Here is a 24,301-nt window from a genome sequence, read left to right on the forward strand (position 1 = left end):
CAAGACATTTGTTCATGAGGTGTAAGTTGTGATGCCTCCTACTGATAAGTTAGGGAGATCAAATTAGTTTTTTTTGTTGCAAAATGAGCGATCTTGGGAATGTTTTATTATCTGGAGGTGTGAATTGTGTCCATGTAGTGAGTCATAAACTCAGGTGTTATCATTTGTAATCTTGCCTGTCTAAGGAGTCTCTGTGGTCTGAAAGCTTGCATATATATTTTTTGTCCGGTTAGCCAATAAAGGAATCACTCCGAGAATACTTTTGTCATTTTTGGCATAAAAGTATTTACATCGATTTTTCTGGCTAACACGGTACCACAATATAACTTTGTATTGTACAGACTGTTAACCTCAACACTTGTGAGGATTCCCTAACAAACAGCCAATCTCTGCATGTGTTGAGGCTGACTAACAGTCATAAATCATGCAGATGCACAGACTCTAACTTAATATACGAGCACGCCGAAGATACTCGGAAAGCACCCGAGCGTGCTCGGCGAAAGGGTTAAACGAGCACACTCGCTCATCACTACTGGTCATAGATTATATTTCCTTATGTCATCAAGCCAAATAATAAGGCTGCGCGCCCACTATGCATTTTTCAAGCATTTTTGATACGGAATTTCCGCAGCGGAAACGCTTTAAAAACGCTTGGTAATACGTGCCCCATGGTCCCCAGTGAAAATCCGCATGCTCTGTGCACATGCTGCAGAATTTTCCGCAGCGGATTTTCTGTGCGGAAAAATCCGCAGCATGTCCATTATTTGTGCATTTCCGCATGCGGATTTGACTACTCAATGCATTTGAAAAACGCAAGTCAAATCTGCATGTAAAAACGCTGCAAAAACAATTAAAAAACGTGTGTAAAATCCCCAAGCGTTTTTACTGCCAAGAACATGCAGAAACGCTGCGAAATTTTCTGCTTCAATTCTGCATCGTGGACACATAGCCTAAAGCAGAACAAACAAGGACACTATGAAATAGTGGAAGGTACTAATTTTCCTAGTGGACTTTTTAGCGCAATGATTCCGAAAAAAGGAAAGGCAAAATTACTCTTTCTGAGGGAGCTTTGCCCTTAAAAGGAATATCTCAATAGGAAATGTTATTAAAAATTGTTTAATTGAAGTTTTCATAGAATCATGTTTTAAATTGTTTTTTAGTTTGTGTTTGTTTTTTTAAAGTCATTATCAATATGTTAAAAACACTTTAAACATGACAGTTTTTACTCAAATCACTAAGCCTTTTAATGGACTGATACTTCCTGTGAACTTAGTCATGTGCCAACGATCTACTCTCTCTAATTCTCTCAATGTTCAGTGAAAAACAGAGACGAAGGAAGAGAAGCTCGCTGTCACGTGACCGTCAGTATGAAAATCACATATGACTGAAGTGGCCATGTGATGACTGATGGAACCAGCAAGCAGAGCTGAATCCTGACAGTGAGGATATTACACGCTGTTAGGATTGGCATGTTACAGGGCTTCATGGCTTCATTTTATAATTAATGGGCTTGTCCAGGGTTGAGATGAAAGTCTACAGTCAGGCTATGTGTCATCTCTTTAGGCTTCTGAATTCTCACAGTGCCGGCGCTGTACACTTTTAGGATTCTCCTTTGCACAAGTATGCGATTTGTATACATCTGGCCACATTCAGACTAGACGTATCCGGCCTCGCTCAATTCATTTTCTAGTCGGCACATGACTGCATGTATGCAAATCGCTGGCACAAGAGAATCCTGACAACATGCAGTGTGCACTGTGAGAATTCAGAAGCCTGTAGTCACATACAATGACTGCAGACTCATCACAAACTTGCACAACCCCTTTAATGTTCCTAACATAAATGAAAACAAGAGAATTAGTCAATTAGTCAGTATCACAAAAAAACATTTACATCCAGGTACCTGATAGATAACGTTGTCTCTGGAGTCGTTCTCTTTCTTTTCTTCTTCATCTTGTCCAGACTCCATGATGACTTTTCTCATCCACAGCCCGTCTCTGCAGACTTCCATCTTCACCGGTCTTCTTGAGCACATCCCAACACGATCCCCTTAAAGATAGCAGTGTCATTATAATGCTCCTGAATAAAAATATCTGACCTGTGCTGAGCCGATAAATAAATAATTGTCCCTCACTATATTCCCTAAAAAAATATGACCCCACACAGTCCCTCTTATGGTATGCGCTCTCCACACAGCCCTCTCTTTCCATACTAGGCCCCCTCCTCACACTGCCCTCTCAAACTGTGTCCCCCCTATAGGGCCCAGTCTCTATACTGTGCCCCCTCACCTCAAACCTTCTCCTTGGCTTACTATCCCTTCCTGGCTGTGCCCTTACACTCTTCCCCCATGCTACTCCCTCACACACACAATACTCAGTCTCTATTCTCTGTCCACTCACAGTTTTCTCCCACATACTGTATTCTTGCACTATTCCCCTCAATAGTCTCCTCACATGTTTCCACCTCCCTCCTTATACATTTACCCTCTCACTTTCCATACTGCCTCCTCACACATCCCCCCAACTCCCCATACTGTGTCCACACCCATCACCCTCGCTCCCCATACTGTGTCCGCACCCATACCTCCATACATGCCCCCATCTCATCCCTTGCGCCTCATATTGTGCCTTCAAATGTCTACCGTTCCCCATATTGTGTCCCTACCTTGCTCCCCAAACTTGTGTCCTCAAATCACCCCCCCTTACAGTAAATTTCCCACACACACTGTAAATAGCCCCCATGCACTTTAAATAGCCCCCACCCACTGTAAATCTCCCCACCCTCTGTTAATAGCCCCCACACACTGTAAATAGCCCCCACATTCTGTAAATAGCCCCCACATTCTCTAAATCTCCCCCACATTCTGTAAATCTTCCCCACCCTCTGTAAATAGCCCCCACCCTTTGTAAATAGCCCCAATATTCTGTAAATCTCCCTCACACTGTAAATCTCCCCACCCTCTGTAAATAGCCCCACACACTGTAAATAGCCCCTACACTCTGAAAATAGCCCCCATACACTGTAAATAGCCCCCACACACTGTAAATCTCCCCACCCTCTGTAAATAGCCCCCACACACTGTAAATCTTCCCACCCTCTGTAAATAGCCCCCACACACTGTAGATCTCCCCACCCTCTGTAAATAGCCCCCACACACTGTAGATCTCCCCACCCTCTGTAAATAGCCCCCAAACACTGTAAATAGCCTCTACACACTGTAAATAGCCCCCACACACTGTAAATAGCCACACCCTCTGTAACTAGCCCCTACTCTCTGTAAATAGCCCCCACACATTGTAAATCTCTATACCTTCTGTAAATAACCCCATACTCTGTAAATAACCCCCACACACTGTAAATGTTCCTACCCTCTGTAAATAGCCCCATACTCTGTACATAGCCCTCACCCTCTGTAAGCAGTCCCACACTGTAAATCTCCCCCACCCCACGCACTTACCACCTATGGGCTCCGGCGAGTGACGTTAGCAGATCACATGATCTGAATGCCGACTTCCAGTCCGGGGGGCGGCATAATGCAGCCGCCGGGGGAGACACTTTGGACCGCCGCATTAGGTGGCCTGACTGCGCCCGGCCTGCCCCCCCCAGATACGCCTCTAATAATAATAATAATAATAATTTTTATTTCTATAGGGCCAACATATTCCGCAGCGCTTTACAATTCAGTGGGGACATATACAGACAATATAAACAATACAATGTATCACATTTCAACAGTTACAGGAGGAGTGAGGGCCCTGCTCGCAAGCTTACAATCTATATGGAAATGGGGGGACACAGTAGGTAAAACATGGTCATCAGCCAGTATCTGTCTAAGAGCAGTTACCGTGTGCTATTTGGTGCATGGAGGATGTGGAGACGGATGAATAGGCAGGAGCAGATTAAGATGAACATTTAGGAGGGGACAGGGGAGAGTTAGGTTCGTGAGTTGAGGTGATAGGCTTGTCTAAACAGATGTGTTTTTAAAGTGTGTTTTAAGACATGGGGGCTAGATATTAGTCGGATCGTTGGGGCAGTGCATTCCAGAAAATTGGCGTGGCACAAGAGAAGTCATGGAGACGGAGGTGTGAGGTTTGGATTAAGGAGGTTGTTAGTCTTAGATCAGTTGCAGAACGGAGGGTACGGGAGGGGTGATAGACAGAAATGAGGGATGAGATATAGGGCGGTGCAGAACTGTGGAGAGTTTTGTGGGTGAGAGAGATGAGTTTGTATTGTATTCTGTAGTAAATCGGTAACCAGTGCAATGGCTGGCTCAGTGTAGAGGCGTCGGTGAAGCGGCCTGATAGAAATACAACCCTGGCGGCCGCATTCAGGATGGATTGGAGAGGAGAGAGTTTGTTTAGAGGGAGACCGATTAGAAGAGAGTTGCAGTAGTGCAGACAAGAGTGAATAAGAGCGACAGTAAAGGCCCCGTCACACTAAGCGACGCTACAGCGATCCCGACAGCGATACGACCTGTCACTGATCGTTGCTGCGTCGCTATGTGGTCGCTGGTGAGATGTCAAACAGTCAGATCTTCCCAACGACGCAGCAACGATGCGGCGACCCGTAACGATCTGTATAACGATGCACGCCTATGTGTTTCTGTGTATGAGTCGTTAACAAGGTTGTTGGTAAGGTGTCAAACACACCGATGCATGCTACCCAGCGGGGCCGAAACGATCAAAGAAATGTCCAGACCATTCCGACACGACCAGCGATCTCACAGCAGGGGCCTGGTCGCTGCTAAGTGTCAAAAGTAGCGAGATCGCTGCTGAGGTCGCTGTTGCGTCACAAAACTTGTGACTCAGTAGCGATCTCACTAGCGATCTCGCTTAGTGTGACGGGGAGAAAAGGTCGGATTCTGGAGCTGTTTTTAAAGTGCAGGTGACAAGAGCGAGTGAGTGATTGTATATGGGGAATAAAGGAAAGTTTTATGTCAAATATGACTCTTTGTGTGTGTTGTAAAGCATATCTCTTTTTGCAGATAATAACACAGAATGGAGTCTTTGGTTACAATTATATTTCTAGTGATGTTTTCAAAGCTCTTTGAAGGGTCAGAAACTCATTTACAAGTCAGGCATCTTAGAGGTCATGCTAGAAAGTCCATTTTCTTATTTCTCGAGGAAATTCTGGAGCTATTTTGCATTTGGATTAGTATGGCATTGTATAAAGCACTGTATAGCACAGCGAAGAATCTGAAGGAAAATGTTGTGACAGAGACAACCTAAACAATCATTATACTTAGCATAAAATAGGGAACCATTAAAAAAGATTTCCAACAACCTGAACAGAAGTCACAAACCAGTCTAGGAGAACTCATTAACCAAAGCTTTCCTAAATTCATGATGATCCAAAGTTTCTAGAACATAAAAATGTTAGACAGATGTGTAGACCAAATTTTCTAATAGTTTATTTATTCCTAGATATTTGTTGCATTGTACAAGATTAATCATTAAGTTATTTTCAGTATTTTTTATTTGCCAATTTTCCACAACCCCTTTAAAGTCATTTCTTGATATTGAAACCATTTTCCCTTCCTTTTAGCATCTCTTGTACTGTTTGGATTCTGCAGCCTTCTTGTAGCTGTCTTTAAAATTGGCTATGATTCAAGTCTGTTTACATGTAGGCAGCCAATGAATATTGTCTTTTCCGTCATGGAAATCATCTTTATAATCATACAGGTAAAACACTATTGGCTTATGCTATGTATTGCTCATGCATTAGATTTATTATTGTTCTGTTTTCTACATTTCTCCTGTTGTAGTTTTGGAGAAAAGATAAAAAAAAAAACTTTGTCCATTTACTTTGCTCATTGCTTCACATGAGCTTGAATTAATTTCATGTTTAGAAATTTATGGTCTACATAAATTATCACTAGTTATCAGCGACCATACTCGCAAGTACTCGGTACTCACCCGAGCATCTCAGTACTCGAGATGCTCGGAGCCCGTGCTCGGGTCCCCTCCCTGCATGTTTGGCGCTCTTTAGAGCGCCAATCAACATGCAGGGATTGCCTGCCACTCATTGTAATGCCGCAGCCATGTTGGTTGTGGCATTACAGTGATTGGCTGGCCGCACAGCATCATTGGGTCTATATCAGACCTGGCACCGCTGTGCTCGTCAGTCTACTCCGCAATCAGGCAGTGTAGGGAGAGCTGCTGCTGAGCTAGGGAGAGATTTGGTTGTGTATTAGGTAGTGTAGGGAGAAAACAAGTACATTACACATGTCCATCCAACAAACAGTCCTTCTGAGGACTAATCCATCTACAGAGATATCAGGCAGGCAGTGTATGTAGGCAGGCAGGCAGTGTATATAGCAGACTGTAGTGCCTATAGCACAAGAGGCTCCATTCCAGTTCTGTCTGCTGCTGCTGTTAGATATTTCTAGACAAAGGCCCAGGTCTCAGGGGTCAGGAATAATTTATTTTGGATCTTAATTCTCATTATTTGCTTAAAAAGCAATCCAGAGAACACCATTTTTCTGTGCCATTTGCTTGTTAGCACTGCAGAATACAGCCACGTCCTTTCCATACTACAGTGCTAAAAATCCAGCTATTTAAAACTGTGGTTTGTCCGTCACATGGATCACATATAATTGCGCTGAAAATACTGCCATTTTTGGCCTCCATCCAAATTTTTTTTCAGTGTGTCAGCGAAGTTTTGACACCGGTTTGCTGTTCAAACTAGTTACCTGCAGGCCAGGTATTTCAAACTCTGGTTTCTCCGTCACACGGATCACATATACGTTTTCTGAAAATTCTGCCGTTTCTGGCCTCATTCTAATTTTTTTTCAGTGTGTCAGCAAAGTTTTTGGCACCGGTTTGCTGTTCAAAATAGTTACATACAGGCCAGGTATTTAAAACTGTGGTTTCTCCATCACATGGATTACATATAACTTCGCTCCAAATTGAGCCATTTGTAGTGAATGTGGATGATATTGTCCTCCATTTAAAATGGGCAAGGCGCGAGACAAGGGGCGGGAAACTGGACATGATGGTGATGGTGCATGCAGAGGCCGAGGCCAAGGCTGTGGGCAAGCTGAAATTGTGCCACAACAAACACCCACATCTTCTCGCCCGACTTTCCTGTCCCAATTCCTAGGGGACCGCAGCACCCCACTATGGAACCCAGAGCAGTATCAAAAGGTTGTTGGTTCCAGTCACTTAGCCACCACCACCTTGTCTTCCACACGGTCAAATCTCAGTAGCCGTGAGTCTGGACCGCATATTCCTCACCCTGATCCTCCTTCCTCCCACCATGCCAAGTACCCAGAGACAACTGATCCCACACTTGGACACTCTGAAGAGCTGTTCACTTTTCTATCTATAGAAGCAGGGCAAGAGGAGATCGCATGTAGCGATGCCCAAATATTTGAGCAACCACGGTCACACGAAGGCGACGGTGGGAAAGTGTCACAAGAGGTGGACGATGATGAGACGCAATTGTCAGAAAGTCAGGAGGAGGACCAGGGTGTGGAAGTGGAAGACGAGGTGGTGGATGATATAGTAACTGACCCAACCTGGCACGAGGACATGCTGAGCGAGGACAGCAGCACACAGGGTGATGGAGACAGAGCACCGCAACAGGCAGGAAGAAGCAGTGTAGTGGCCGCAGACAAAAGGCAGGCAACTGTTCCCCGTAACACCAACACGAAGGAAGTTGCCAGTACAACTGTTAGGTCTTCCTGAGTCTGGTTGTTTTTTAAAGACTCTGCCGATAACCCCAAAAAGGCCATTTGCACCACCTGCCAGGCCAGCACCAGCAGGGGTGGCAAAACTAGCAGCCCGACCACCACCAGCATGATCAGGCACATGGCAGCAAAGCACCCAACTTTGTGGGCCGAACCCCAGGGTCCAGGAACAGTGTCTGCAGGTGGCACCATTGCTTCTTCTGCTGTTGTGCATGCAAGCCAATCCCCTGTCCATGGTGCATGCGAAGATGCCTCCTGCCCTGCACCTGTCGTTGCACACTCTCAAGTAGCAGCATCAGGAAGCATGTCCACGTCCTTGTCAAAGCGCAGTGTTCAGTTTCCATACCCCAGTCCTTGGAACGCAAGCGCAAAAAAGCAGCCAACGCCCCACAGGCCACACTACTAAATTCCCACATTTCACGACTGCTTGCGCTCAAAATGTTGCCTTTTAGGCTCGTGGAGACGGAAGAATTCCGCAACCTGATGGCGGTGGCCGTCCGTCTGTACCCAGCCGCCACTATTTCTCTCGGTGTGCCGTCCCCGCATTGCACAAGCACGTGTCCCAAAACATTAGCCGTGCCCTCAACGACGCTGTTACCGGGAAAGTCCACCTAACCACGCACACGTGGACAAGTGCTTGTGGGCAGGGACGGTACATCTTGCTGATGGCACATTGGGTTAACAAAGTGGAAGCCGGGACCCAGTCAGACCTTGGGACGGAACACATCCTCCCAACGCCAAGGATTGCGGGCCCTAGGTCAATCAGGGTTGCCCCCATGGTCTACAACTGCTGCACCTCAGCCTCCTCCTCCTTTTCAGCCTCCATCTCCAAAATGACCTCATCAGTCACAAGCTGGAAGCACTGCAGCACTGCCTCGGCCAAGCGGCAACAGGCTGTATTGAAGCTAATATGCTTAGGTGACAAACCGCATAATGCTGAAGAGTTGTGGACAGCCCTGAAAGAGCAGGCAGATCTGTGGCTCACACCACTGAACCTACAGCCATGCATGGTCGTGTGTGACAATGGCCGGAACCTGGTGGCGGCTCTGAGGTGAGGCTAGCTCACACACGTACCATGCTTGGCCCATGTGCTTAACTTCGTGATTCAGCGGTTTCTCAAATCCTACCCTGAGCTGCCGGATCTGCTTGTTAAAGTACGCCGCCTGTGTGCCCATTTTAGAAAGTCACCTACAGCTTCCGCCGCCCTTGCCGTGTTTCAGCAGTGTTTGCAGCTTCCAGCTCACAGACTGGTGTGTGATGTCCCCACGTGTTGGAACTCTACAATGCAGATGTTAGGAAGGATTTTGAGCAGAAGAGGGCAGGTGTTGAGTACCAGCATCAAAAAGGCCATCAGTATTCTGTTCAGACTCCACACATAAGACCTCAGGAGTGGATATGGATGTCAGACATATGTACCATCCTCCAAAACTTTAAGGACTCCACCAAGATGGTGAGCGGCGATGAAGCCATAATTAGCATCACCATCCCGCTTCTCTGTCTTCTGAAATGCACTCTGCTCACAATCAAAGAGGATGCATTGCAGGCGGAGCATGATGAGATGGAGCAAGGAACCATACAGGGTGATTACACACAGCCCAGCCTCATCTCATCCCAACGTGGATTGGGTGACAATCAGGAAGAGGAGGAGGAGAAGGAAGGACAGGAGCTAGTATCATGCGCTATAGACAGTACTACCTGCACAGCTGTCATACCATCTGTTCAGCGTGGATGGCCAGAGGACAGAGAGGTTGAGGAGGAGAAGAGCATGGTCAGTCATCCTCTTGGTGAGGAAACGGAAGTTTGGCCTGTTAGTAGTCTGGCACGCATGGCTGAGTTTATGTTGCGCTGCCTTTCCCATGACCCTCGCGTTCTCAAAATTTTGGGTGACAGTCATTACTGGTTGGTGACACTTCTAGTCCCACGCTACAAGGAGAACTTTCTATCTCTTATTCCTGAGGCGGACAGGTCTACAAAAATGGGGCCCTTGTTGCGGAACTATTAAAAAAATTCCCATCTGAAAACGCTGGCGGCAGAGGTCACACTTCGTTGGACAACCAAGGAGTACAGGTGAGAGAGACACAACTTCAATCCAACAGAGGCAGGGGACCACTGTCAAAGTTCTGGGAGAATTTTCTCAGCCCCTCCCATCGCACAAGCCCTGAGGCGCGGGGTACTCTCACAAGGAGTGCAAAGTTTGGGAAGATGCTGAGGGAGTACCTTGCCGACTGTACCAACGTTCTCCGTGTGCCTTATAATTATTGGGTATCCAAGCTGGATACGTGGAATGAAATGGCTCTCTATGCCTTGGAGGTCCTGGACTGCCCTGCCCCAGCGTTTTATCAGAGTGGGTTTTTAGTGCCGCTGGTGGAATTATAATTGATAAGCTCATCCGCCTTTCAACTGAAAATGCTGAAAGGCTGACTCTTATAAAAATCAACAAGTGCTGGATTGGGCCAGACTTCTCAACACCACCGAATGATAGCAGTGTAACATAAACTCAAATCCAGTGTCTTTTTTGGGAGGTGTATTCCCATGCACCTCTTCACACCCACACATGGGCATACTCTTCCTGATTTTGTCTATTTGCTCTTGTCCTCCTCCTTCTCCTCATCTTCCACCACCATATCACCAGGGTGACCGTGGTCCGTGATGCAACACCCACATATTTGTTTATGATGCCCGTAAAAAAAATGTTTTAGACAGTATGTTCATGTATACCCCCCAAGGGTAAATGTTTGTCAGCCCATACACTTAGTGCATGGGCATTACAAGTATAGGAGACCTACTCCTTTCTAATGGGAACATTTTTTTATGAGGCCCTCCTCCACGTCTATTCCAAGGGGCATTGGAGTGCCTTCCAATTTTTGGCAGCCCTTGCATTCACTGCATAGGCAAACACAATGGAAGACCACTTCCTAATAATGAGAACATTGTTTTCAGGAGGCCCTCTGACCTCCACGTCTCTTCCCAGGGGCATAGGAGTGCCTCCAAATTTTTGGCAACCATTGCATTCACTGCATACGCAAACACAATGGGAGACCACTTCCTAATAATGGGAACATTGTTTTAAGGAGGCCCTCTGACCTCCACATCTCTTCCAAGGGACATTGGAATACCTCCAAATATTTGGCAACCCTTGCATTCACTGCATAGGCAAACACAATGGGAGATCTACTTCCTAATAATGGGAACATTGTTTTCAGGAGGCCCTCCTCTAAGTCCAATAAGGGTATTGGGGTACATCCAAATTTTGGGCAGCCCTGCCACTCACTGCATACGCAATAACGGTATAGGAGACCCAACATAGCCGGCTGATGGCTCTCTAAGAATAGTGAGGGCCGACTGCTGGCCCTTTAAGAATAGTAAAGGTCACCTGATGGCCCTATAAAAATAGGCTTTTGGACTTTCAGAGTTCCTCTTTCATAAATGAAACACAATGTGTCTGATGATATCTCACACACCACATGGCCAGATAAGGTTGTAAAATGTTAAAATGACATTTCCTGGTGAATGCTTTTGTCACGGTTGAAAGCAATGCAAAAGTGGAAAAACCCATCAAAAACGCTACGTGTGAACATAGCCCAAGGTGTGGAGGAGCATTTTTGTTTTTGGTTATTTATTTTGCTTTATATACAAGTCATTACCCTGGAAAGGATGTTTCTTAACATATTTCCCAGGAAAATCCATTTTGGTTTTGTTTTTGTATGTTTTATTGTGAGTCCGTAAAAGTGGCGCAATACCTCTGACAACGTTGTTGACAGAAGTGACCTGGGAGTCAGAAATGCTTCCAGGGGTCTTCCCCATGCTGTCCCCATGTCATTTGAGCACTGTTCCCATCGATTTGGGCAATTTTTAGGCCCTCTGAAGACCGCCGGGGGGAGCCGTCTGAAAAATGCTTGAGTTTCCCATCAACCCGAGCATCAAGCACCCGAGCATTTTAGTGCTCGCTCATCACTAATTATCACCTAGCCACTGGATTCAGAGTCTACAGGCACTAACTAAGATAGTGAAGAAGAACTCGGCTATCATGACATCTTCATTGACATATACTTTGAATTGCAATCAACTGTGCCATTTAACCCCTTTCCGACGTGTGTCGTAATAGTACGACAAACGTCGGCTCCCTCCCTTTGGTGCGGGCTTGGGCGCTGAGCCTGCACCTTTCCAGGCACATGATAGCTGATCTATACAGCTGACATGTGCCTCTAACAGCCGCGGGTGGAATCACGATCCACCCATGGCTATTAACTAGCTAAATGCCGCTGTTAATCTCTGACAGCAGCATTTGAATCGCGCTTCCCTGAAGCACGTCACTGGCTCCACCCATCGGCAACCCTGTCACTTGATCTGATGATCACCTGTGTCTAATGCAGGCAATCAGACAATTGCAGCTTCTAGTCTCCCATGGAGACTATTGATGCATGCAAAAAGTAAAAAATGTTTTTAAAAGCATTAAAAGTATATATATAAAAGTTGAAATCACCCCCCTTTCGCCACATTCAAAATAAAACAATAAAAAAAAAATCACACATACACATATTTGGTATCGTCACCATCAGAATCGCCTGATCTATCAATATAAAAAAAAAATTAATCTAATCAATAAATAGCGTAACCCAAAAAAAATCGAAACGCCAGAATTATGTTTTTTGGTCGCCGCTACATTGCAATAAAATGCAATAACAGGAGATCAAAACATCACATCTACCCCAAAATGGTATCAATAAAAATGTCAGCTCGCCTGGGTCCAGATCCCAAAAAATGGAGACGCTACAGGTCTCGGAAAATGGCACCTTTTTTTTTTTTTTTTTTTAAACAAACTTTGGATTTCTTTTTCACCACTTAAATAAACATATACATGTTTGGTATCTATGAACTCGTAATGACCTGAGGAATCATAATGGCAGATCAGTTTTAGCATTTAGTGAACATGGTAAATAAAAAAAAAACAACTGTGGAATTGCATTTGGTGCAATTTCACCGCACTTGGAGTTTTTTTCCCATTTTCCAGTACACGACATGGTAAAAGTAATGGTGTCATTCAAAAATACAACTTGTTCCGAAAAAAAAAGCCCTCACATGGCCATATTAATCAAAAAATAAAAACGTTACGGCTCTGGGAAGAAGGGGAGCAAAAAACGAAAATGCAAAAACGGGAAATGGCCCGGTCATGAAGGAGTTAATTCCTTCTGGTGCCATCTTGCAGCCATTGGAGAACCAGGGTAAAACCAGGATAGATAGCGGTTAGACCAACACCCAAAATAGCAATTGAGTAATAAAATGGCAATATTTCTATTAGTAGAACGTCATCAAAGATAGATGTTGGTAACTTCCCCAGCTTCTGATTTATAGATATATGGCCAACTTTACATGTGTATGGTAATCCTCTTCAATCAATGATTAGTTTCCCCATAGTATTCCTCTATAGCAAGAAAATAGGAGATCATAATGTTTTTCCTTTGCAGACATCTTTTCTGTGGCTTTCCTGCAGGGATTGTATCCAGGTGAAACACAATATAAGTAGGTGGGTATGAAAAAATAAAGTATTATGACATGTATGCACATGGACTTTAGAATAACCACAGAGATATAGTGTATTAAGTTAAGGAGGTTGTTCTGGATTTAGCATAGGTCATTATTGTAAGAATAGTGGTTGTCCCACTTCAAGGACGTCACCTTTCAGCAGAATGAAAACCACAGCACCTTAAAAGGAATCTGTCAGTAGGATCAACCTTCCAAAGCGATCAATTGTCTTAGTCCAGAGAAATCCATGTTTTTCTTAATATGTAAATAAGCTGTTCAGGGTTATGGACCAGACACAGACCTTCCCAAGAATCTGCCTCAATAGCTTATTTTAAATGAAAGGTGGAGTTACCAGTGTGATGTGTATTGATTGACAGCAATAACATACTCTCCAGAACTGATATTTGTCTCATTACAAACACATCTACAGCTGCAGTTGTCCTGTCACAGTTGTTTCAGCTGTGCTGCATTGTTGTGATTACAACTAATGCATCTTCAGCTTCCATCACAGTCAGGCATTGTGGGAGAGGCAGTACAGCAGAACTTTGCTTATTACAAATATATTTCCAATTGTCACCTCACAGTGCTGTTAGCTCTGCTTAACTGACTCTTTCCCCCACTGGATGTGTGAGATGAAAGGTAAAAAAATGTTAGTTGTAGTTATGCATAGCTCTACAGCAGAGCCGACAGCAGGAGAGGAGAGCTGCAGCTGAAAATGCGTTTGTAATGAGACAAAGTTCAGCTCTGTTGTACTGTGTTATATATAATCACACACAGCTCTGCAGTGAGATCAGAAGAGCAGACTGTCTGTCATTCCATGTCTCACACTAGTAACGCCCCCTTATATTTAAAATGAACTCTGGAGGCAGATTCTCATGTAGCTCAGTGTCCTGCCCATAGGTCTTAACATCTCATTTACACATTAAGACAAACATAGGTTTCTCTGGAATAAGACATCAGATCACAGAGATTTGTTTCATGGGGCATGGAATTCTTCCCCTGTGTGATGTTTACCAATCATAAGCCAGAGGTATCATGCAGTGGAAAAATAAACTTAGAGCAAGTTTTCTCTATGTGAGACATGTAATGACATCCAGCGCTGCTCTCCTCTGTGATCTCTGCACCACCGATGCAGAGTACTGCAGAGCTATGTGTCATTACAAACGCTTCTACCTGCTTTCATTTTATGGCAGCCAATGTGGGGGTAAGTGGAGGTATAGCAGAGCTGACAATGCCTTGAGATTAAAGCTGCAAGACATGTTCATAATCATACATAGCTCTTCCATACTCCCCTACACCAACACTAGTTGCTGTGAGATAAAAGCTGCTAAAAGTATTTGTAATGACACATAGCTCTGCTGCACTCTATACACCAGGTGCAGGGATCACATGAGAGAGTAGGACTTTGTGTCAATTCTTGTCTCATAGAAAAATCCTGTTCTAAGCTTTTTTGGGGTCAAATTGTTATTTGTTTTTACACACCCCCAGAGACGGATCTCTCCTAATGCTCCATTGGGCTTAACATAAATGAAAATCTAAACTTTACTAACTAATATCTCTGCAACAGAGATGATGAATTATAGCATAAAAAATACGCTTTATTCAGCTCTGCAACCACTATTCATTGATGTGACCACTTTAACATGCTAAACCTAGTGAAAACTCCTCTTGATCAGGCTGCTTTTTCAACATGACAGGTCTCCTATAAATGAGCTGGGTTGCAGTAATAAAAGAGATACATCAGATCACCAGTTCCTGTATATGTTAATTGGTAAGCTGGGTGCGGTGCATGGTAGAAGCTGTGAGCCTTCTATTAACAATGCAGCTAGTCTATAGATAATGGTTTCCAGAATCCACAGTTGAATAATTTTTAAAACTTAATTCAAAGTGAAGATAAATTAAGATAATAAAGATTCATAATGAAGATAAAATCATAGTGAAGATAAATAGTAATTTCAGAAACATGAGGTCTCTACATTTTGACACTGCAAATCATATAATTAAGTCTATGCAGGTTCAAAAAGTGTAAATCATCTGTTTGTGAATTTACTACCGTAATTATCTACATTTTTAAAAGTTTTTAATTGCGGATGCTGGAAACCTTTGTCTCTCCACTATGTGCATTGTTACTTGAGTTGCAGTACTAGCGAAGCTGGATTTGTGTTTCCTGTGAAGATCTAGCATGATTTCCTGTGAAAATCTAACAAGTATGATAGTTACCACTGCAGTTTCTTTCAAATTTACCTATTCTTTTTCTGCTAGAAAATTATGTTAAAGCGCACCTGTCAACAGGATTGTGCTTAGTAAACCACATACACTGTTAGGTGGGCGCCGTTACGCAGAGTAAAATGATACCTTTGTTGATGAAATCCGTCCAGAGGTTCTTTTATAATCTTTATTTTCAGTTCTGACATAATGATATGCTTGTGCTCTGGGGTGGGACTTTAGGGAGGGGCTGTAACTGGTGCTCTCATTATGTATGCCTATCTCTGGCCTCTGACAGGTCACTGTGCTTTCAGTGACCTGCCTAATATTTTAAATATTGCATTGCAATTTCTCTGTTAATTTGAAATTTACATCCTCCAAAATGGCCCGCCGCGGCCCAAGCATGCGCAGTAGCATCTTTTGGTTGCCGAGAGATGCTAATGCGCACGCGCGAGGGCCATTTTCATTTTGGAAAAAGAATTTGGGTGCAGCAATATGGCGCCGCGCATGCGCAGTACCATCTCTCGGCAACCGAGAAATGCTACCGCGCAGGCGTGGGCGGCGGAGGTCATATTGCTGTAGGCAAGTTTCTTTTTCCTATAGCAAAATGGCGCCCATGTGTGCGCAGTAGCATCGGCAAGCGATAGATGCTACTGCGCACGCGCGGGCGCTATTTTGCTACAGGAAAGAGAAACTTGCCTACAGCAATATGGCCGTGAAGCCATGAAATTCAAAAGGATGTGCTTAGTATTTCTCATGACACTACATGAATGGCTTAAAGGGCTTCTTCCCTTTGAATAAGCTCTACTTATTAGAGTAGTTCCTTGACAATCAGCTAATTAGAAATGAGCAGTTCATTTGAAATTCAACGGCTTCATTGAATTTTCATATTGATAAGTCTCTAATTGCCTGGAAACTATGTGTATTACACTACTGTATAGTGTATCTTTAGTGTGTATTGAATCTATTTTGAGCTCTGTAATGGTAATGTAAATAAGTCTTATTAACACCTTAAAGACCGCCGTAACGCATTTTTACGAGGGCACCCTGCAGTATCGGCCCCGGCCAGTTTTGATGCCGATCGGAGCCGATTAACCCCTTAAGTACCGCTGCCAATCTTGACAGCGCTATATAAGTGGTTACAAGGGGGTCGCAAGACCCCCTGAGTAACCATCGGACCTCCGCAATGAGAATCGCGGGTCCCGATGCTTACCATGGTACCCTGAGATCATGTGATGATCCCAGGGTACAGTGGCCTGTGAGATCCAGCAATGAGCTGGGTCTCACAGGCACAGTCAGTGAGTCAGTGACTCACTGACAGGTCACATACGCTGCAGTACCTCTGTACTGCAGTGTATGCGATCAGCAAACAGGTCACATACACTGCAGTATAGAGGTACTGCAGTGTATGAGATCAGCAATCAAAGTGAAAATCACATATGTTCCACAGTGAGACTTAGTGAAAAAGTAAAAAAAGTGAAAAAAAATATCTAAAAGTAGTTTAAAAAAACACATAAAAAAGTGCACACAAATCACTAAAATCCGTTTCGCCGCTCAAAATGCAGCGTTTGTGATAAAAAAAAAATACTATGTGCCCCAAAATGGTACAAAAAAAATCTGCAACTCATCCCACAAACAATAAGCCATCATACAGCTTTATTCGCCAAAAAATAAAAAAGTTACAGCTCTCAGAATATTGCGACAAAAATAACTACTTTTTTATAAAAAAAGCATTTTTACTGTGTGATAGCAGCAAAACCTAAAAAAAACCCATGTAAATCTGGTATCGCTGTAATCGCACCGACCCGAAGAATAAATCCGCCTTATCACTTATATGAACCGCGCAAAAATAAAAATAAGAACTATTCTGGTACTGCTGTTTATTTCTTCATTCTGCCTCCGCAAAAATCGGAATAAGGCTCGGCTCACGTTTATCCTGCGCTCTCCGCTGTGCGCTTATTTTGGGGTTTCTGTGTAAATTCACCAAAACCGCAATTCAGACAAAAAGCCCAGATGGAGCCACTCACTTACGAGGCCGATGGAGTACCTTTGACCTGGTCTCTGTTCCGGCGGCATCCCATCATTTTATGTTTTCTTTTAGCACACAAGTGTGGACGACCACAGATCTGTGCACGCCTAAAAAGATGGAGACCACCGGAGCAGACGCCAAATGGACTCCAAAGTGTCTCCATCTGCCTCTTGGTGGTGGGTGGTTCCGTTGGGGGTTTCGTCTGAATCGCATTTTTGTGGAATTTACACGGAAACTCAACGTAAGTGCTCAGTGTAGACTGGTGATCCAGTCTTATTCTGGAAGCAGTCAAAAATTATGTACCCCAAATTCTTACCAATAAAATCCCTAATTTATCACACACAGAACCAGCTCCCTCTCAGGTCCGTCATCTGTCAATGAGACTATGGGGGGTCCCACATTACTGGTAGAACGAAGCGACAGCTCCCACTCCCTCAAATAAAATCCAGTGAATTCTGCACTCCCAAATCCAAATGCCCCCCTCCTTCTGAGCCCCACTGTGCCTAAACTGCAGTAAGCGGCCACATGTTTGTCATTATTGTAGCGGGGAAAGCACTTAACAATTTATGGGGTGTGTGTCACCAGGAGCAATGTATGAGGGCGCTACAATATATGGAGGCACTACACTTTATGGGGGCACAATGTATGGGCACTAAACTGCTATATTTGGAATTTTCCATAATAAAGCCTGGCGTGGATGTTAGATAATAGTCACTGCAGCTGTAGATAAATTCATTGAGATGTGTAATTTCTTCAATGGGGTCACTTTTGGTGTTTTCCTGTTGATCTGGCACCTTTGGGGCTCCGCAAATGTCGCCCACAAACTATTCTACCAAAATCTATGCTTCAAAAGCTAAATAGTGCTCCTTCCTTCTCAGCCCAGACGTGTGCCCTAACAGTAACTTCTGATGACATATGGGGCATCATCGCGTTCGGGAGAAATAGCATAACAAATTCTGGGGTCCATTTTCTCCTATTATCCATTGTAAAAATTTCAAATTTGGGGCCAAAACTACATTTTCGTGAAAAAAATGCAAATTTTCAATATGATGATCTAATGTTATCAAATTCTGTGTAGTACCTGTGGGTTCAAAATGCTCGCTATACACCTAGATAAAATCCTTGAGGGGTCAAGTTTTCAAAATGGGGTAACTTGTCAGGGTTTTCCACTGTTTAGGCACATCAGGGGCTCTCCAAACGTGACATGACACCCGCAGACCATTCCATCAAAGTCTGCATTCCAAACCTCATTCCTTCCTTTCCAAGCCCTGCCGTGTGCCCAAACAATAGTTTTTCCCTACATATGGGGTATGTCTGTACTCGGGAGCAATTGAACAACAAATTTTGGGGTCCATTTTCTCCTTTTAACCTAGTGAAAATAAAAAAAGTACATTTTTGTGGAAAAAAAATTGATTTCTTAATTTCACAGCTCTACGTTATAAACATCTGTGAAGCACCTGGCAGTTCAAGGTGCTCACCACACATCTAGATAAGTTCCCTGAGGGGTCTAGTTTCCAAAATGAGGTTACTTCTAATGGGGGTTTCCACTGTTTAGGCACATCTTGGGCTCTACAAATGCAACATGGTGTCCGCTCTCGATTCCAGACATTTTCGCATTCAAAACATCAAACGGTTCTCCTTCCCTTCCGAACCCTGCCGTTTGCCCAAACAGTAGTTTTACCCCAAATATGGGGTATCAGCATACTCAGGAGAAATTGCTCAACAAATTTTGGGGTCCATTTTTTCTCGTTACCTGTGTGAAAGTAAAAAATTATGTCTGAAGTAAACATTTTGTGAAAAAAAGTTAAATGTTCATTTTTTCCTTCCACGTTGCTTCAGTTCCTGTGAAGCACGTGAAGGGTTAAAAAACTTCTTGAATGTGGTTTTGAGCACCTTGAGGGGTGCAGGTTTTAGAATGGTGTCACTTTTGGGTATTTTCTGTCATATAGATCCCTCAAAGTAACTTCAAATGTGATGTGGCCCTTAAAAAAATTATTTTATAAATTTTGTTGGAAAAATGAGAAAATCACTGGTCAACTTTTAACCCTTATAACTTCCTAACAAAAAAAAATTGCTTCAAAAATTGTGCTGATGTAAAGTAGACATGTGGGAAATGTTATTTATTAACTAAGAACTAAGAATTCAAAGTTTGGAAATTGCAAAATTTTCAAAATTTTCACCAAATTTCTGCTTTTTTTCACAAGTAAACGCAAGACATATCAAAGAAATTTTACCACTATCATGAAGTACAATATGTCATGAAAAAATATTCTCAGAATCAGGGGGATCCGTTTAAGTGTTCCAGAGATATTACCTCATAAAGTGACAGTGGTCAGAACTGTAAAATGTGGCTTGGTCATTAAGGACATAATTGGCTTCATCTTTAAGGGGTTAATATCTAAGTGACCTCAGCCTATCTGGCTAGGGAAAAACGATAGGTAACTGTCTAATTTTCCATCTTCAAACTGTATAAACTTGAATGCCTATTGGATGACGCAGATCAGGTGATGTGTATTTGTGTAATGAGGGAGAGTGAGGTCTAAGGATACAACATCCTTTATCAAAGTGTGCTGAATTATTAGGCAGCTTGTTTTCCTAAGGCAAAATGGGCCAAAAAAGACATTTAACTGACTCTGCAAAGTCAAAAATTTCTAATTCTTACAGAAGGATGCAGCATTCTTGAAGTTGGTTACATCTTGAGGTGTGATCACAGAACCATCAAAAGTTTTTTTGCAAATATCAACAGTCGCAAAAGTTGAGAAAAAAAAATGCATATTAACTGCCAAAGATTTGAGAAAAATCAAACATTAAGCAACCAGGAACCAATTACCCTCCAATGCTGTCATATTCCAGAAATGCAACCTCCATGGAGCGACATACATACAAGGTGTTCATTGCTCAGAGACATGGCCAAAGTAAAGAAGGCTGAAAGCAGGCCACTACACACAACGGACCAGATTTATGGATCTGTGGCCAGATCAGTAACGGGCAAAGACTTCTACTTTGACCCAGACACCAGCAAGGTGGATGTTGACACCGCTATGAGTTGGTTTCATTAAAGATGAGCTAATTGGACCTTTTTGGGTTGAAGACGGTCTCAAAATCAACTCACAAACTCACTGACAGTTTTTAAAATATACTTTCTTCAAGCAGTGGTACAGGAACAAGTCTGCATCTTTCAAGAAAACCATGATTTTTATGTAGGACAATGCTCCATCACATGCATCGAAGTCTCCACTGCTTGGCTAGTCAGTAAAGGCTTTAAAGATGAAAGAATAATGATACGGCCCCTTCCTCATCTGCCCTAAACCTTATTGAGAACTTGTGGGCCCCTTTTATAGGGGCGACTTACAGAGAAGGAAAACAGTATACCTCTCTGAACAGTGTCTGGGAGGCTGTGGTTGATGTGGCCCAAAAAGTTGATCATCAACAGATTAAGAAACTGAGAGACTCCATGGATGGAAGGCATATGACTATATTTGAAAAGAATGGTGCCTATATTACCGTAGTCACTGATATGTTTTTTGAAATGTCAAAAATGTATTTTTGTACATTTTGAGTTGTTTGGTTTATTATTCTCACTTTAACAGATGAAATAAGATGAAAAACAGGTGAGATGGGAAGATTTATGTTTTTCAATTAGTTACATACTAATTCTGCACACCAATAGTTGCCCAATAATTCTGCACACAAAGATATTCCCCTAAGGCAGACAAAACCTTATTTAAATCTTTCTTAAATATTCAGGTGTATTAGCCTTTTGGATTGACTGACATCACTGTAGTTGTTCAAAAATAAAATTAATCAAAATACAAATTGCATAATAATTGTGCACACATTGTTTGAAGCTGTCGGAGCTATCACACTGTATGTAGGGGCCATGTTACTGTTTATAGGGAGCTATGGGGACATCATACTGTATATGAGACATAATACTGTGTAGACATAATACTGTGTATATGGAGTTGTAGGGAGCATCATACGGTGTATAGGAAGTGGTGGGGGCCATCCTACTATGTATAGAAGGGCTTTGGGGACATCATACTGTGTATAGGTGGCGGTGGGAAATCATACTGTATATAGAGGGGCTGGGGGGATATCATACTGTGAATAGGGGACTGTGTGCTATCATACTGTGCATAGAGGGGCTAATGGGACATAATACTCTATTGTTGGGGCATCAAATTTAGCTGGAGTCACTCTGGGGTAACCATACAGTGCTTGTGTGGGAGAATTCATTGAGGGGTATCATACCTTATGTAGGGGGCTTCTCTGGGCAAATTATCGCACTAACCCTCAGATAGGTCATTGATATTGGATCGGTGGGGTGCAACACCCAGAGCCCCTGCTGATCGGCTGTAATAGCTTCTGGCAGTGGCTGGATGAAAAGATTTATGGAGGTTTTCAAGGTCAGTGCAAATCTTCTTAAAGCGCACCTGTCAGCAGGATTGTGCTTAGTAAACCGCATGCCAGGTGGGCGCCATTACACTGAGTAAAATGATACCTTTGTTGATGAAATCCATGCTGTGGTTCTTTTATAATCGTTATTTTCATTTCTGACCTAACGAGATGCTCGTCCTGTGGGGTGGACTTTGCGGAGGGGCTTTATCTTGTGCTCTGCTTATGTATTCCTATGCCTGCCTTCTGACAGGTCAATGTGCCTTCAGTGACCTGCCTACTATTTTAAGTGCCGCCTGTGTAAATTTTGTGGTAACCCTGCAATTTACATGCACCAAAATGGCCCCCGCCGCCCGCGCATGCACAGTAGCATCTCTTGGCAATGGCGGATTTCATCAACAAAGGTATAATTTTACTCAATGTAACGGCGCCCACCTGACAGTGTATGTGGTTTACTAAGCACAATCCTGCTGACAGGTGCGCTTTAAGGTACTGAATCAGGTCAAACTCTAAGTGTGAAGTATACAAATTTGGCTCTGTTTACGGGTTAGAATAGTTGTGACATGATCCCTTGCAGTTTGAAGGACCTCACCAGGGAAATGTCGCCCTGACACAATACCACCAACTTCAATTACAGATGAACTTGCACCCTCCTTATTTATGATTTCCACACATTAGGGCCTTTATTGCTACCTTCTTAAACTGAAGGAATGTGCCTGCACTTCATGAAAGCATGTAAACCTTAGACAGGGCCATCTATACGATCTGCAAGACCACACTTCTGTTTTCTGAATGGAATTATAAGGCTACAGTGGTGATGTAGGAGGGTGGCTGGCGAAGAAGACACCAAGTCAACAAGGGGTTTGCTAAGTTGTTTTATATCTGTTATGTGTTTGTTTTATTTATGTGATAAAGAAATGTTTGCTATGTGTAATCCCTATGGTCGTTATGGTATGCCAGTTCTCCTATAGGCTTTGCCTAAGGCCGTCCCTGGGATGCGGGAGGTCTGCCCAGAGGGGGAACCATACAGTAGGTAGGGATTTAGTTACACTAGACTGCTTAGACATTAGAGTGTTAATTCAGGGGTTGCATCTTTAACTGGGAGGGGGTTAGAATAGTTTTTACAGAAAACAATTCCGGGTTGCAGACAGTTGAGTTGGAGAGAGAGAAAGTCAGAGAGACTTAGGCAGTGAGACTGCCAATAGGGGAGGTCTGTGGCAAGGCCACCCCAGTTCTGGGCTACCGGTCCGCATAACACAAGACCAGTGTAGGTCCTGTTCTTTACTAGAGAAGAGAAAGAGCGGGGTGTTGAAGGAAGACTAACAGACAGGAAAACAGACTCCAATAGCAGTTACAGCAGTGAAGGAAGTGTTTAATGGTGCAAGTTGTCAGAACAGAATGAGGACACGTTTGATACTAAATCTGGACGTCGGCACAGTCCTAGGCTTACAGCCTGTCAGAGATGCTCAAGGTGAGGCCTCCATATCAGGATATCATATCATACCTTCAGGGGAGATTCTCAGCTGGGTCGCAGAAGAAGTGGATGATGTAGGGTCTCAGGACAGGATGAGAATGAACACTGGAAAGGCACATAACCAAGTGTACTTCACTAGCTAAAGAACTTGTCTTAATCTGTACACTGCAGCCGTGTATGGAAAAATTTTACACATGGCTGCTACGATCTCCTGTCTTGTTTGAAGTCAGTTCCGGTCCTATAAACAGTAAGTACAGAGAATCCTCCGGTGCAGCACACACTCCTGTCTCGGTCCTTAACAGAAGAGGGGGCATTGGGCGAAGAGAATAGAGTTTCGGCACACAGTATGATGGTAACATTTTCTGGTTTTGTTTTGCTTTTTTCGTTTTAGTTTTTTCCTCCCTTTTTTCCAAAAGCCGTAACTTTTTTATTTTTCTGTCAATATAGCCCTATGAGGGCTTGTTTTTTGTGGGATGAGTTGTACTTTTGAATGAAACCATTGATTTCACCATATAGTGTACTGGAAAATGGGGAAAAAAATCCAAGTGCAATAAAATTGCAAAAAAAAGTTAAATTCCACAATTTTTTTTGGGGGGGGGGGTTATTTACCATGTTCACTATATGGTAAAACTGACCTGAAAATATGATTTTTTATGTCAGTACAAGAGCACAGATACCAACATTTATAGTTTTGTTTTTTATTTTAGTGGTGAAAATAATTCGGACATCTGTCTGAAAAAGTTTTTTTCGCTTTTGGCGCCATTTTCCGAGACCCGTAGCATTACCATTTTTTGGGATATGGGTCTGTGTGAGGGCTTATTTATTGTTCCCTTAAGCTGACTTTTTTACCGATTCAATTTTGGAGTAGATACGATATTTTGATCGCCTCTTATTTCATTTTATTGCAATGTTGCAGCAGCCAAAAAAAAGTAATTCAGGCTTTTTGATTTTTTTTTCGTTACTCTGTTTATTGATCAGATTA

The 24,301-nt window shown here is 43.2% G+C and overlaps 1 protein-coding gene across 3 annotated transcripts in view; it reads left to right on the top strand.

The window, feature by feature from the left end:
* LOC141272876 (proton channel OTOP3-like) overlaps positions 1–24,301 on the top strand; it is a 53,519-nt gene that overhangs the window by 19,144 nt on the left and 10,074 nt on the right. For all 3 annotated transcript variants that reach the window (XM_073684018.1, XM_073684015.1, XM_073684019.1), the window contains 2 exons: positions 5,545–5,681; positions 13,156–13,214. In XM_073684018.1, coding sequence (XP_073540119.1) covers positions 5,545–5,681; positions 13,156–13,214 — 196 coding nt within the window. The remainder of the gene's footprint in view (positions 1–5,544; positions 5,682–13,155; positions 13,215–24,301) is intronic.

The sequence above is a fragment of the Phyllobates terribilis genome, unplaced genomic scaffold (genome assembly GCF_046119375.1).
Source record: "Phyllobates terribilis strain yellow unplaced genomic scaffold, ASM4611937v1 Scaffold_5__5_contigs__length_657084704, whole genome shotgun sequence".
NCBI lineage: Eukaryota > Metazoa > Chordata > Amphibia > Anura > Dendrobatidae > Phyllobates > Phyllobates terribilis.